At 37.7% G+C, this 15,018-nt stretch overlaps 1 protein-coding gene and 1 long non-coding RNA gene across 4 annotated transcripts in view; one reads left to right on the top strand and one right to left on the bottom strand.

Moving 5' to 3' along the window:
• The window catches only part of LOC106998993 (uncharacterized), a 95,952-nt gene that overhangs the window by 60,376 nt on the left and 20,558 nt on the right, over nt 1-15,018 (top strand). The gene's annotated exons all lie outside the window — the stretch shown is intronic.
• SPINK7 (serine peptidase inhibitor Kazal type 7) lies at nt 3,847-7,365 on the bottom strand. The gene is made up of 4 exons (XM_015141206.3): nt 7,227-7,365; nt 6,384-6,409; nt 5,547-5,671; nt 3,847-4,133 (listed from the first exon to the last, which is right to left on the bottom strand). Exons 1-4 carry the CDS (start codon nt 7,285-7,287, stop codon nt 4,088-4,090), a joined length of 258 nt encoding a protein of 85 aa, XP_014996692.2. The 5' UTR covers nt 7,288-7,365; the 3' UTR covers nt 3,847-4,087.

The following is a 15,018-nucleotide window of genomic DNA, read 5'->3' as shown; positions in this document are numbered from 1 at the left end:
ATTGCCTCACGAGCTAAAATTAATAATTTGTTGACTCCCATCTATGGAGGGAAAAAGTATTAATTTACATTTCCTTTTCATCCTTCCCAAATTTTGATAGGCATATCATGACTTTTTAAAATTCTGCTTGTTAACTTTATAACCTAAAGTAATGTACTTTAGTCACTATTTCTATGTCATCATCTTTAGACAGTATCTCATATCCCAATAAGTACTTCATCTGTCTCCATACACTTCACTTAATCAGCATTTTTGTCTAGCGATTTTTCACCTCTATTTTTACTTTTATATTTCATACATTAAAAATATGCATGTGCTGTTCTGTATTCCATAATTGTATCTTCTATATTTTGCTTATAGGTGGGTTTTAAAATTTGAACAGCAATAACTATTTTTAAATTCATTTATAAATATTAAAAGGATTCTGGAAATGTATCCGTTGTAGACAAAATCTAGACTTCAATTTCAGAAAGATTGGGGATACTTTTAAAGTCGTGAGTTTTGATAAATCCTGGAAGAAAAAGGTCAGCATTATCAACAGTCTGGTGTCTGCTTTGGATGTCATATTGATCGCAGCACTAAGCCTGCCCAGGTCTCCTATGAAGCGAGATATCTCCTTAGCTTTCTTATGTAAGTCTGCAGAACAAACGTTATGTAGACCCTGAGCCAGTAGACCTGTCTGCCAGTAGAGCCCAGTCCTACAACTGGGCTATGTAAGTGTTTTGTAAACTATAAAGTGCTTTATAGATATATGTACTAGTTCATATCATAGTAGAAGGAATTTGATTTCCAGGGATCATAAGATATAGTGGATAAAACTCTGTAGTATTTGGTCCCTGGATTGATTGGGAGTAAGCAGACCTAGGTTCTTGTCTTAGTCTTCCACATAAGCAATGAAGCATTTTCAGCTTTTGGAGCTCAGTGTTTCCATCCATAAAATGAGGCTGTTGACTGGCTCGCTTCCATTCCTGACAATGAGGAATTATTAAAGTAAAGGTGTATATTTTGTGCACATTCTGTATCATGGTTCCATTGATATCTTCACCTGATCTTCATGTACAGTTGGCAGGAGTTGACATAAGTCTTTCTAAGTGCACCACACACAGGGGTAAAGATGAGCTCCCAGTGTCAGAGTATACCTGTGCCATGATCAATGTATGTATCACAGAGTATACCTGTGTCATATCAATACATCTATTACAATTTACCTGCAAGCTTTCATGTACACATGCTGTAGACTATAGTGATTAAACATATGGGATATAAAATCAAATCATCAAGGCAAAAATGCTAACTAAATTTGTGGTTTTCTATAAATTCTTTACCCTTGCCAAATCTCAGTGGATAACAGGAAATTTCTCATAGTATAATTGAGAGAAATAAATGAAATAAACATAAAAGGTATTTCACAAGTTCTAGTGTAAAACAAGTGTTAGCCATTATTATCTTAGATTATTTGAAAGTTAGACAAAAAAAATTGCTAGGGCTTTTGAGTAGCATAAGGTCATTGTGAGGAAATACTCAATATAAAATATCTTTATTTTTACTTATACAAATTGATCACTGCAAACTATTTCCTGCAATTATTTATTCATTGGGAAACAATTAATGCTTTTCTTTGTGGGTAAGTAATGACTTGGGGAGATCTCAGCTTCATTGATTCTTTCTCTAAACTGATTTTTGCTTGTACAGGTCATATGTTAGACATAATGTGTAAAGATACTTTAGTTATAGCTTATTTTTCCTAGATTTTAAGTCAATGATACCATACTGATGTTGAAAATCAGGGTGGCATAATGAAAAGAGGATTGGACTTGGACTTGGAATTAGAATATATGGCATTTAATCCTAGGTCCCCACCTGTGCTTTCTAACTTAATTTCCCTTGTTTGTTAAAAAAAAAAAAAAAAAAAGAAAAAGAAAAAAAAGAAAAAAAAAGGAAAATAGCAGCAGTCCATCCTATCACAGAGAATAAAATTAAGAAATTCTCATGAAAAAAGTTTTAAAACGATAAAATTCTGTTTGAAAACAAGATTTAAAAATTTAAATGAATGCAATAGCTTTAAAACAATTTTTACAAAACTTGATGAATAATATACAGACTCAAACTAAACTTACTTTTGGTATCACTAAGAATATCTAAAAAAAAGAAAACAGTGAAAAAGATAAGGATCAAAATTTGCTCTTTAAAATTCTTTGCAGACAAGAGGTTTTAAACATTTGTAGTCAATATGACAACCATTTTCCATTTTCCATCAGACAATTCTGTGATGTGATTTAGCACTCACCATTTTTTCCCCTAAGTATGGTCCTAGACTTTATGGATGACAGAGAGGGAGTGCTCATGAATAACCAGACGCTTACCAGAGGAAAACCAAAACACCAGAATGAGGACAAGCAGGATGTGACCAACAATTTCGAGAAGGTTGTTTCTTTGCTGTGGATACCATGTTGAGTGAATGTTTTGGCTAAATTCTTGTCCAAATAGACCTGTTTACATGGATCTGCACAGAGGCTGCTGGGAGAGAGTGAGTTATTATGAGCCAATTAGTAAGAGAAGTAGAGGTTGGGTTCCATTCTCACTTGCCAGGAAGGACTGTGGTGAATAACCACAGTTCTGCCACGCTGGGCTCAAATCAAATTTCACCTTCTCTAAGACGTATTTCCTATTATCTCATGTAGTAGTGATGTTGCTTTCATCCGGGACCCTCTTGTGTTGAGCTGGGTCAGATGTCTATCTCAGAATTTTCTAATTCTGAATGTATACCAATTTAAAAAATTAGATTGTTTGGTGCTTTCTTCAGTTCTCTTGAATGATAATTTGTAGGGTGGAGTCCTGGCATCTTTATTTTAGTTCATTCTTCATTATCCTTATGCAGCAAGCCTGGTATTTACAAATACATCAGATTTTATTCTAATGATGTTTCTATATTATAAACATGATCCTTAGTTCATTCAGCTGCATTAGTAGAAGGGAAGGTTTAGTAGAGAGGTAGTAGTTCTAATTTCTCTGTATCTGTCAGACAAAAAAAATTGTGCTGATTAGTCTATTTTTGGACAACATACTGACATATTTTAAGATGGACAATGCCTAATTGTAACAGATCCAAGGAGTATGGTCCAGGATAGAAATATCATAAGGGAAATAACACTTGAGCAAAAAGGGTTGAATTAACCAGAGATTTTTATCCTGGAGAAAATAAATTTCAATGGAGACAGAATATTCATTTTTAAATAATGAAAAATCTGTTAATTGGCAAAAAGGGTGAACTTCTTTGTTATATATGCTCACTGGCGCTGATGGTTGATAGCCTCATGAATGTAGTCTTCAATTCTAGACAAGTAGAACATCTCAACAATCAGATCTCTACAACAATGGACATGCTTCCTCTTGAAGCAGTGACTTTCCCATCAGTACTCTAGAAGAGCTGGCCTATGAGAAATTGTGGTATGTTTCTGGAAAGGAATAGGAAGAAAAACTTCTCTTCTAGAAATGACTTCTTGGAATAAGAGAGGTTCTCTTTTAAGGATCTTTTTAAAAAAAGAGACCAATGTGAAGCAACAGTATGGTACATAGACTTGTCTCTAGTGGATAAAGACTCCAGGAGAAGGTGTGGTGTTCACTGGCATTTGTGTGTGTGCATGTCTATGTATCGTGTGTGTGTGTGTGTGTGTGTGTGTGTGTGTGTGTGTGTATGTGGTGTGCATGTGTTTCTTGGAAGCTGATTGGGATTCTTTGTATAAAAGTTTTTCCTAAACAACAAGACTCGTATGTTTTTCAATTTTCTTTTATAATTGTGTTATTTTATACCGCGATCTAAGAAACAAACACAAACAGAAGCAAAGATAAACTTTCTGGGAGATTATTTTTTATTGACATGTTTTTTAAAAAAATGCTAGTCTGTCAGTGAGGCATGCGTTTGTAGGGGTAGCACAGAAACTATCTCCTTTCAATCCAGATTACTCTGAATGTGGCTCTGTCCCCCACCCAGAACATCAGTAAAACTGAAAGAAACTCAGTCAGAGCCTGGGGATGATGAAGATGATGAGGAGGATAGCATTCCTTTCTCTCCATGTCCATGGAGAATTTAGCAACTTCCATCGTGAAGAAACTGAACTCTTCCATTACTTTTCCTAAGGGAAGACACAGTTCACAAGATTCATTAGCACAAGAGGAAATTTTATGTAATGTTAGAACTGAAAGGAACTATAGAGATTATGAGGCAGAACCTCATTTTACAGATAAGGAAACTGAGTCTCAGAAAATGAATGACCTTGCCAAAGCATGTTCTGACAGAGAAAGAAGCAGAATTTCCCTACTCCAGTGATCATTCCACCCCTCTGCTACCTCCTCTGATTCCAGAGCCCCGCTGACCACCAAGTGTCTTAAAACAACAAAGAAAGAGTATTCTGACAAAGCAAATTGAGAGGGCCTGTCTCTCAGCTTTTCCTGGTCAGCAAGGCCTTTGACGAAGCTGGATCCTGCATTAGTGAGAAGGACTTTCACCATGCTTCCCTTCAGTGTCCCTTGAAAACAGCTAGTTTCCACGCCAAGGGCTAGTTTCCCAGTCTGCCTATGTTACAGAATTTTCCCTTTTGTGAAATAAAACCTCCCGAACAGGAATAAATACATAAATATGTCCTTTTGGGCTCAGGGCTTGTTATTCTCACTTGTTAAGATAATCACAAAGATGAAAATGCAAGATCTAGGTGTCCAAAATCCAGTGGCCTAAAAGAGTTAACAATGATCACAGTGGACTCGGTATGAGAGAGTTAAGTGCAATTTGCATGTCTTGTACCAAAGAAGTGACATCTGCCTAGCTACATTTCTGCAAAAACATTTTGTGGGCCAAACAAAATACCTAAACAAAACATGTCCGTGGTATTCTGGTCCAAATCCTGACAGCTTGCATCCCTTATTTTAGATAAAGGAAAAACAATCATTTTTGTAGGCTTATTCCCCCTTAAAGCTACAGATATATGGAGCCTCTAAGAATTTGAAGATAAAGAACCTCTAGGCACACTTTATCTAAGAATCAAGCTGCACTAAGACTGTTAAGTATCTTAGAAGTCAGGTAGTATAGTAGTTTTCAATTATTTTTGGGGGGATGGGGAGTTCAGGGCCCTTTCTTCAAACATGATATTGTATGGCACTCCACTGCTTAAAATAGTCCAAGCTGAACTTTATGTTGTAAACTACCCCAAATGGTCCCTTTAACCCTAATAGCGACTCCTGACTTGCCTCTATAGAACCTCTGTGCTCTGGGGACAGCAGTTTGAGAATCCACCATCTTACTGGATTCTCACAATTGACAGACAGGAATTGTAGGTTCTGTGATGGGATGGAACCAGTCCAAGCTGTCAGAGCAGGTGACTCTACCCTGTCTGATTGTGAAACAGTCAGTTTTTTTTCCCCACCTGCTGTTCTGGGTGGGGATAATTATAAATTATAGCTTATAGAGATGTAAGCTGGATCCTGGAAAGTAGAAAGGTTTGTAGTAGAGAGCACTGGCTCCAGATCTCATTTTCTTCTTATGAGGTACTCACAAGCTCTCAGTACACAAGTGACATTCATTCCCATAGGTGATGTAGTCAGAACCACAAACTGGCAGGTATGTGATGGGACAGGGGATGGCCACCACTGGATACTTCTTGTAAATGCTGCAGTCCACCTGTGTCATACACAAGCAAATGTCCTGTTTTTCTCCAAGACCGCAAGCTAGGCTACTCTGTCCACTATTAGATATACTACAAGGGCTGGAAGTCCCAGCTCAGATAATCAGATGTTGCTTGGCCACTTCTGTAAGTACTAGTGTTATCACTATTACAAATACTAGCACTATTGGTATTCTATGTTTTTCTACTACACTCAGTTAAAATTGCTGGGCGTTTCTGGGCTAGGCATCAAACTTAAATCTTATGTGAATTTTCTTGTTTAATCTTCAGAACAACTAGAGCAAATTCTACTATTACCTCTCTTTACAAATGTGGAAATTAAAGCTTAGAAATAGAGATAACTTTTTGAAGATAAATGCTGGTAAGTAGTAGAGTTAGTATTTGAACCCAGAGTCTGTGCAATTTATCAAAGTACTTTTTCCCTGCCTTTTACACGTGATGCCTTTTATGAAAACATTGCCAACCTTTCAGCTGGAAGGCAATTCTCCCTCCTTTAACTCTGGAATTTTTAAAAAACATTTTTAAAATATGGTTGTTTATATGTATGCCATATTTCTTCAATTGCCTTCTGGAAAGCAGATACCATTTCTCCACGTGTGTTTGCCTCCTTCTCAAATCCCCTGAAACATACTGAATTTATCCTACATATATGTTGACTAAATGACAGTCAATTGTTATTGACATTAAAATGTTATTCAACATACTTACTTTTTTTGAAGACAGACTAGCAGCTTCTGAAAAAGAGATATAGATGAAAATGTTAAAAATAAAGCGAACTTTAAATCTCATTAATTAAGTTTCATCCTATATAATGACTCTACATTTCCTTTAGCAATGAGATTTAGCACACTCTCCACCCTTATGCAAAATCCTAGTTGTTTGCTGAGGAAGTTGAATGACCAGTGGGTTAGGTTAACCCTTGGTTTAGGCAAGAAAATTATCAAAATTTCCTCTCTTTGTTGATCACAGGATGTTTTCTGAACCTCATAGTGTTTTTGATAATGGCCAAAGTCAGGTAGTAATAAGAAGTATTAAAATAATCACTCCTAAGAGCCTGAAGGATCATTTCTGATATCCTTTCCTTCCCAATTGACATAAAGAAATGCAATGGAATGTCTTTATGGGATTGGAAACACTAATTAATTTTTCAAAGTATAAAAGTCTGATTGTTGACCCTTGGCTTTTTGAGACTTGTGTTTTATTTTAATCCCTCCAAACTGATTTGGGAAGACATCCAAGTTTTTCTGTATCTTTGCACTAAGAAATAGTATATCTAATAACACTGACAACTTCCAGTGTCCATATGAACATATGAAATGGAAGACTTATGGAGAAATTAGATGATTTTTGTTCTATGGATGCAAATAAGAATCCTTGAAAGACATTGGACTCAAGTCTCTCAAACTCCAGATGGAGCATAAGATCCTATTACAAACCAGTACACTTTAAATTCTTACAACCAGATGTTTCTGAGATGCTCACATCCCAGGAGGGATTATTTGTGAAAACAAGCTTAATGGCTATATAGGGCGTCGTCTGACCTTAACTTACCTGAGCTGCTACAGAAATAGAACACTGTGCAGAGCAGAAGGAGACCCCCAATGATCTTCATGCTGGAAATGGCTGTGGTGCAGAAGCTGCTCTGAGATTGTCACTACAGCTGCATCGACCATAGCCCAGGAAAGGGGTCATGTTTATATATATGCAAGGCTTGGTTTCTCCACCTTTCCTGTGAGGTCATCCAGAGGATCTCAAAGGAGGGTGCCACACCCTGGGCTGTGTTACAGTCCTTGTTACTGAATTGCTACTTCTTATCTGACCAATGATTTGATTATTTGAGGTAAGAAGTATTTTCTATCTTTCCCAAAGGTGGGACTGGTAAGAATTCTAAACTTCATGTACTAGAAGAGACTAAGTATGAGCTTCTTGGCTTAGTTATGAAATAAGTGAAAATCTCAAACCTCCTTTATTTTACAAAACTGGAATCTATTAAACCCAGATTAGACTGATTACACCTATGTTTATATCTTGGCACCTGGGGAAATATTGTTTATTTTTGAGGCAATGAACCAATGAAGCAAACTGGGACCAAATGGAAGGAACACTGACATTAGCATTTATGAAGTATGGAGAAAAGCACTAACATATTACTTCTGATATTTTCTACCTGTATAATCTTGGATAAGTCGTTATATGCCGTGAGCCTTTATCAATCCAGAAGGCTTGGTTATGTTGTGATAACATGTAGCCACAAGATTTCTGTTAATTAAAACAAAACTTTGCTTTTTACTCAAGCTACACTTGTATGGTAGTCAGCTGATCATGCTACATTTGCCTTCACTGTGAATGCCAAGTGGACAGAGTCATCACTATTTGGAATACTGTAGTCAAGGTGAAGTGAAGATGAATTCTCAAGGAGTTCTCATTTTAGCAATTAAAACTTCCAGCCCAGAGCAATACTACTGTCACTTCCCCTCATGGTCTTGTGGCCGTCACATGCTTTGTGATGTATGGAGTGAGTGCAATCAATCTGATATGGTTTAGCTGTGTCTCCAACCAAATCCCATCTTGAATTGTAGCTCCCATAATTCCCATATGTTGTAGGAGGGACCTGGTGGGAGATAATTGAATCATGGAGGTAGTTTCCCCCATACTGTTCTCATGGAAGTGAATAGTCTCACGAGATCTGATGATTTTATAAGGGGTTTCCCCTTGCACTTGACCCTCATTCTCTCTTGCCTGCTGCCAGGTAAGACATGCCATTCACTTTCTGCCATGATTGTGAGGCCTCTCCAGCCATGTGGAACTGTGAGCCCATTAAACCTCTTTTTCTTTATAAATTACCCAGTCTTGGGTATTTCTTTATCAGCAGCTTGAAAACAGACTAATACACAGTCTTACCTTGTCCTGACTTGTTCCCTGACCTGAAGGTCAGATGAAGAACTAGAATAGTTGACAAACAGCAGAGATCATCCCAGAGACTGAGTTTCATCCAAGTCCAATAGAGCCTCTTGTTAGCCACAGTAGAGTTCACCTAATTATATACATAAAAGTCTGCTCTAAAGCATAGTGCATTTAATAATAATATTGTGATTGTTATTATTATTGACAAACCAAGAGTTAATGCTATGAGTTGCTGACATTAGATTGTAAACTGAATTGTCCATGCAAAAGTGTCCAAATAGCTGCAGTTTGCTTATTGAGTTTAAGGACGTAGTATGAAGACCTGGGGGAAGGCAGTAGACTGTCTCACTAGTTTACTGCTTGGCAGGTTTATTTTAGTACATTCTAAAACTAGCAACTACAAGATATATTAAGTGAATAATAAATGATATTGCACAATCTCCTAATATTTTACTCCTATACTTGTTTGAGAGTCAATGTAATCTAGTAGTTAAGAGCATGGGCATTGAGTAGATCTCATTTAGAATCTTTCTTCCAAAAAAATGTTGACTGTGTGTCTTTTAGTATTTAGGTTAACATCTGATACTTTAGTGTCTTCATCTTTATGACAGAAACAATATTTACTTCATAGGTTGTTTTGAGTGTTAAATTAGATTTTACAGACACACACACACTCTCTCACACACACATTATACAGTTGACTCTTGAACAACATGGGGTCCAGGGGTGCTGACACCACCACAGTTGAAAATTAACATACAATTTTTGATTTCTCAACAATTTAGCTATTAATAGCCTACTTTTGACCTTATTAATAAGATAAACAGTTAATGAACACATATTTTGTATGTTACATGAATTATATACTGTATTCCTACAACAAAGTAAGCTAGAAAAAAGAAAATGTTACTAAGAAAATTGTAAGGAAGAGAAAATATATTTACATTAATTAAGTGGAAATGGATCATCATAAAGTTTTCATCTTTGTTGTCCTCATCTTGAGTAGACTAAGGAGAAGAAGAAAGAGGAAAGGTTGATCTTACTGTCTCAGGAGTGGCAGAGGTAGAAGAAAATCTATGTATAAGTGAACGTGTGCGATTCAACTGTGCATATAATCTCTTACGGATGCATGTCTCTGAGGTGTCTGTGTGGTATGTTTGTGTGGTTTGTGTGTATTTGTGCATCAGGGCGCCAAGCTCATAATTAGATCTTGATATATGGTAGCTAATAATATGGAATGTGCTCTTCATAACAACTCATTAAGGAAGAAATTTTTGTTACCCTAGTTTTGCCAGTGAGTAAGTTAAGACTCAGAGGATTTAAGTAATCTTCCAAGGATCATGATACAATTAATGGAGGAAACTGCTGAGGTTCAGTCAGGGAAAAGAAGCAAAGTGAAGGTTCCAAGAAGGAGAGGTAATTGTAGGTTTCATTGTTTGCCATGAATGTTGGAAAAGAATGCATCCTAAGAAAAAGCCATTATGTTTCAAGATGAGGTATCTTTATTGCGGTTTGAACGTACACTTTTATCAAAGCGGAGTGGGAATAGGGTCAAAGGGTGGCCAAAATGGTGGTAAAAGATAGGATAACAGAATTTTTTTTTAATGTTTGATAGTCAAAGAAAGGAGGAATGGAAGAAGCTGAGGCTACAGAAAGATCTAGGATAGACTGAGCATGTCTTAAAACCAAAGAGAAGAAGAAATTTTAGATACATGGTAGAGCGTGGCTAATTAGAGGCATGTAGAAAGATAGGAAATAAGGTTAAGAGCAGAGATGAAAAACCATTTTCTCTGACACATGAGAGAGAGAAGAATGGATAAATGTAGAGACAGGCATATTTTGAAGGGTAAGGAAGGAGAGATGGGGGGAGCCCACTGTAAGGTAAGCTCTGGTTGTTCAATGCTGTTTTGCTTTTTTGCACTGGGAGAACTGGGTTTGTTTGGGAGCTTGAGAAAGATGATAGAAGACTTGGCAGTATGTCAGATAGTCAGCAATGGATCTAAAGATTAATGGCCACTGGAAAAGTTAGAACTAGATTTTAGAAGGCCCAATTAGTACTCTTCCTCATATTTCTCCCAAAGTTTGTGCGACACAGAGTGAGAAATGGGAACAGTGATTTGATAGATAGGGAATGGATGCATCAGAGGCTTGAGGATACCGTAAAGACTGCATTAGGAGGTGGCAAAGCTTGAAATAGAGTTAAATGTTCCAGAAGTTTCTGATGGGCTATACGAGGTACAAGCATTTAAGTGTTTAGAGATCAAGGTTTAGGCAAAATGTGGTAGGTATAGGAAATAAGAACAATTGTTTATTGAGACAGGGCTAGGAATCAAGTTGTCGGATACAGTTTCTCAGGGGTGGGGCTGAGATAATGATCCTCAGGGTGTATCCAGTGGGTGGAGATAAAGGTCTCTCGTTTGAAAGGGATGAGGAAAGGTGAGGTTAAGGGATCAGGAGAGGGGTTGGTTTGGGTTTTGGAAGCCGTTTACATAGAGAGGAAATTTTCCAGCTGGATACTGAGGCACAAATTATGGAGGAGGCTTTTGGAATGAGAGTCAAAGCCTGTGAAGATAAAAGCAGTCCATTTCAGGATGAGGATAGTTTTTTCATTTATCCTTATAGTCCTCCAAGGAGAAAATCTTGAGGCCTTGTAAGAGAGAATAACTATGGTCCTGGTTCCATCATGAGGAAGGCAGAATAAAATTAGCTCTTTTCCCATTTAGAAAAAAAAAAAAAGTGCAGCTTGCTGCCAGCATTCATTTAATTTTATATAAACATGCTCTTTGAGGCTGAAGTAAATCTAATTTTCAATGTGAAAATAAAATACGAAAACTGTTCTGGGAGTTATTTCTAAACAGAACTTGTCTCTAATCCTAATGTAACAGAAATGTAAATGATGATTAGTATTTAGTAATTTTTTTAATTTGGTAAATTTCAAAGCACAGAACAACACAAAGCAGAACATCATATTATGCACAAAAATATTCCATTTCTCTCCAGATCTTGCTATGCTTGTCATTGTGTGAGCAGCAAACTTTGCAGTGACCAGTTGGATTCCACCCCGCTGATGGTGGAATTGGTGGTATGCTCTTGGGGAAATGTCTTCCAGACAGGCAAGGAGGAGTAACATCATCAGAGCATGGACGTCCTTAAAGACTTTGCAGCTATGGTCTGTGATGTTTTTCCGCATTCTCTCAATCGATGTCAGTCTGAAGTTTACATGGCTAATTGCGTGCTCAGGATTGTCCTTCTTGAACAGGATGTAGGAGTCCAGCACTGTAATTTTTAGAACGTAGTGAAAGAATTTCTTACACTAAACATTTGATCTCAGTTGGTTAAGAAGTGAGCATCTGATCAGCCAAATCCACTGCTCCCATATTCTTGTTAGAATCCACAATGACACATGGCTCCTTAGTTTTCTTTCCATTTCTGTTGTCTACTTCAATCACAGTATCATGGTTGATATGGTTTGGCTCTGTGTCCCCACCCAAATTTCATCTCGAATTAATTCCCATGTGTTGGAGGAGGGGCCTGGTAGGAGGTGATTGGATCATGGGGGGCAGATTTTCCCTTGCTGTTCTCTTGATAGTGAGTGAGTTCCCATGAGATCTGATGGTTTAAAAGTGTATGGCACTTCCCCCTTTTCCTCTCTCTGGCCACCATTAGAAGAAGGTACTTGCTTCCCCTTTGCCTTCCGCCATGATTGTAAGTTTTCTGAGGCCTCCCAGTCATGCTTCCTGTTAAGCTTGCATAACTGTGAGTCAATTAAACGTCTTTTCTTCATAAATTACCCAGTATCAGGTAGTTCTTTATAGCATTGTGAGAATGGACTAAGACAATTGTGGAATGTTGACAGCATTGTCACCTCCTTCTTCTTGGGATAAATGCTGCAGCCACAAGTGCTACCAGTGAGTATTCCCAGGGCAAATGGGAAAAGGTTTTGAAGCAAAGCATAAAAATTAATATAAAAAATTGAGAGTATTGGGGATTTATTCCCTTATAGATTCGGGGTGCCACAAGGAAGAGTGGGATAACTCATTAGAGGGTTAGAGAAGGGTGAGGGAATTAAATGGGAGAAAGGCCTGTATGAAGAGTTTTTGGGTTAGTTAGCTGGAGGGAAATAGGGAAGCCAGCACTGTAGCTGTGCAGGAATCCAGGTATAGAATAGTGGCTCTAAGGATGGACTGTTATAATAAGAAAATGAACCATATATTCAGCACTTATGAAGTGCTAGAACTGCACTGCACCATCATTTCATACTTAAAACAATCTTAGGAAATAGGGATGGCTATTCTCCCTGCTATTTAGCTTCAATAGTGGGATCTTAAGAGATATGACTAGTTTAAGGTAAAGAGCTTAAAGATGCTTTTTAATTGCTCTGGTGTATTACCTTTAAATCTAAACCTAAAAGGTAGATTTGTAGACTCATTGGACACTGAAATAATAGGAGTGTAACTGACAGAATCAGAGCAGTCAGGAAGAACAGCTAAGTTTTGAATGAGTGGCAGAGGGAGCTGAACACTGGGGCAGAGTGTGTGACATTTTCATCTGTGAGGATCATCTGGAAAGAGGGTTCATTCCAGTGGAGAGAGGGGAGGACTGAGAGCCAGGAGTCAAGGGTTCCTATCCTGTCTCCCATCCCCATCTATCTATCTAGGGAGCAATGTTGTGACAATCCCTTCTCCAATGTGAGCTCTCTACTTCCTCTAAATCTAGTAAGATTAGTCTAGATTGGTAGTTCACATTTTCGAGTTAAAGAGCCATCCATGGTACACTAATTTATACAATCAATAAGGCTGAGGAGTGAGGCTAGGTGGGAAGGAGAGGGTGGAACTTTATTAATTGATTCTGGTTTTCCCTCCTCATTGCTTCACCAGCACCTCTCACCCACCCCCACCAGGGTGCCTTTCTTCTTGACATCCAGCAAACAAACCACCTAAAACTCTCAAGGGATCTTTTGACAGTTTAAAAATCACTGGCTTAGCTTTGTCTCTTCTTCTCTCCCTGTATGGCCCCTTCACATCCCAACTCTTTTCTTTTTTATTTTTCAAGATAACCCCAATTATGATCATGCCCTTGTGACCACTGAGGGCACAGTGACCTACGAATCTGGATATTTGCATTTTGACTTTGTGTCTGGCAAGACTTTGTTCCCTGCATCTCATGGGAGCAGGGAGTTAACACTTATGTTTTGAATGCCTTCACTTCTTTTTGGGCCATTGAGGCTAAATAGCTCCAATCGTGGAACAAGGTGATTTGGATGAACAGTAACAACTATTTTTTTTTTTCTTAATTTATGTTGCTTCTAGGGGACCTCATAGTATCTGGATGAAGACTGTTTACACACATATATGCGCACACACACACACAGCTCCCAGCTCCAATTGGTAAAAATAACGTTTACTAGGAAGGAGTGGAGTGTGATGGCAGAGTAGGATTCTCCAGTGATTGTCCCTTAACAGAAAAATTGATTTGTAGCAATTACCCATACAGGAAAAAATCTTCACAAGAGCTAAATAAACCAGGTAAGAGTACCTACTATAAAAATAATAATAAGAAAATGCATATTGAAGAGGGTAGAAAAGACAGTTTTATATTACCCACAACCCCCTCCTCTAACCCCAGGCAGCACAGCTTGGAGAGAGAGATACCTGCTTGGGAGAAGGCCAGGGAAGCAAGTGTAGGACATTGCCTATACGAGAGGCTAGAGTTACTGGGAAGAAGGTGGAGATGGGGTGACATTGGTCAAAGGAGACATAATTACAGTTAGATAGGAGAAATACATTTCAGCAGAACTATTATACAGCAGGGTGACTAGAGTTGATGATATATTCATTTTTATTCTGAAAAAATGCCAAGAAAGTGGATGTTATATGCTCTTACCACAAAAATGATAACTATTAGTGGTAATGCATTTGTTAGCTAGGTTTAACCATTCTTCAGTGTAAATGCACTTCAAAACATTAGATTGTATAAGATAAAAATATGTAATGTTATCTGTCAATTAAAAAATAAAATTAAACATTTAAAAGTAAATAAATAATCATGTTTCCTGTGCTCAGTGCTGAAAAAATACCTGTAACCTCAGAGTTAGCCAACAACAGGAAATGTACTAGTCTTTAGGGATGCTGTAACAAAATATCACCAACTGAGGAGCTTAAACAGCAGAAATGTTTTCACTTCTAGAATCCAAAATCAAAATGCCAGCAGGTCTGGTTTCTCCCGAGGCCTCTCCCTGTAGCTTGCAATCTGTCTTCTCACTGTGTCCTCATCTGGTCTTTTTCTTTTCTCTGTGTACATGCCCCTGATGTCTCTTCCTTTTCTTATAAGAACGCCAGTTCTGTTGGATTAGAGTGCCTCTCTTATGACCTCATTTGACCTTTATTACTATCCTAAAGGCCGTATTTCAAAATATAGTCACATTGGAGATGTTAAATCA

This window comes from Macaca mulatta, chromosome 6, assembly GCF_049350105.2.
Source record: "Macaca mulatta isolate MMU2019108-1 chromosome 6, T2T-MMU8v2.0, whole genome shotgun sequence".
In the NCBI taxonomy this organism is placed as follows: domain Eukaryota; kingdom Metazoa; phylum Chordata; class Mammalia; order Primates; family Cercopithecidae; genus Macaca; species Macaca mulatta.
Note: the sequence above shows the minus strand (reverse complement) of the source record. Positions and strands in the feature narration are given on the sequence as shown.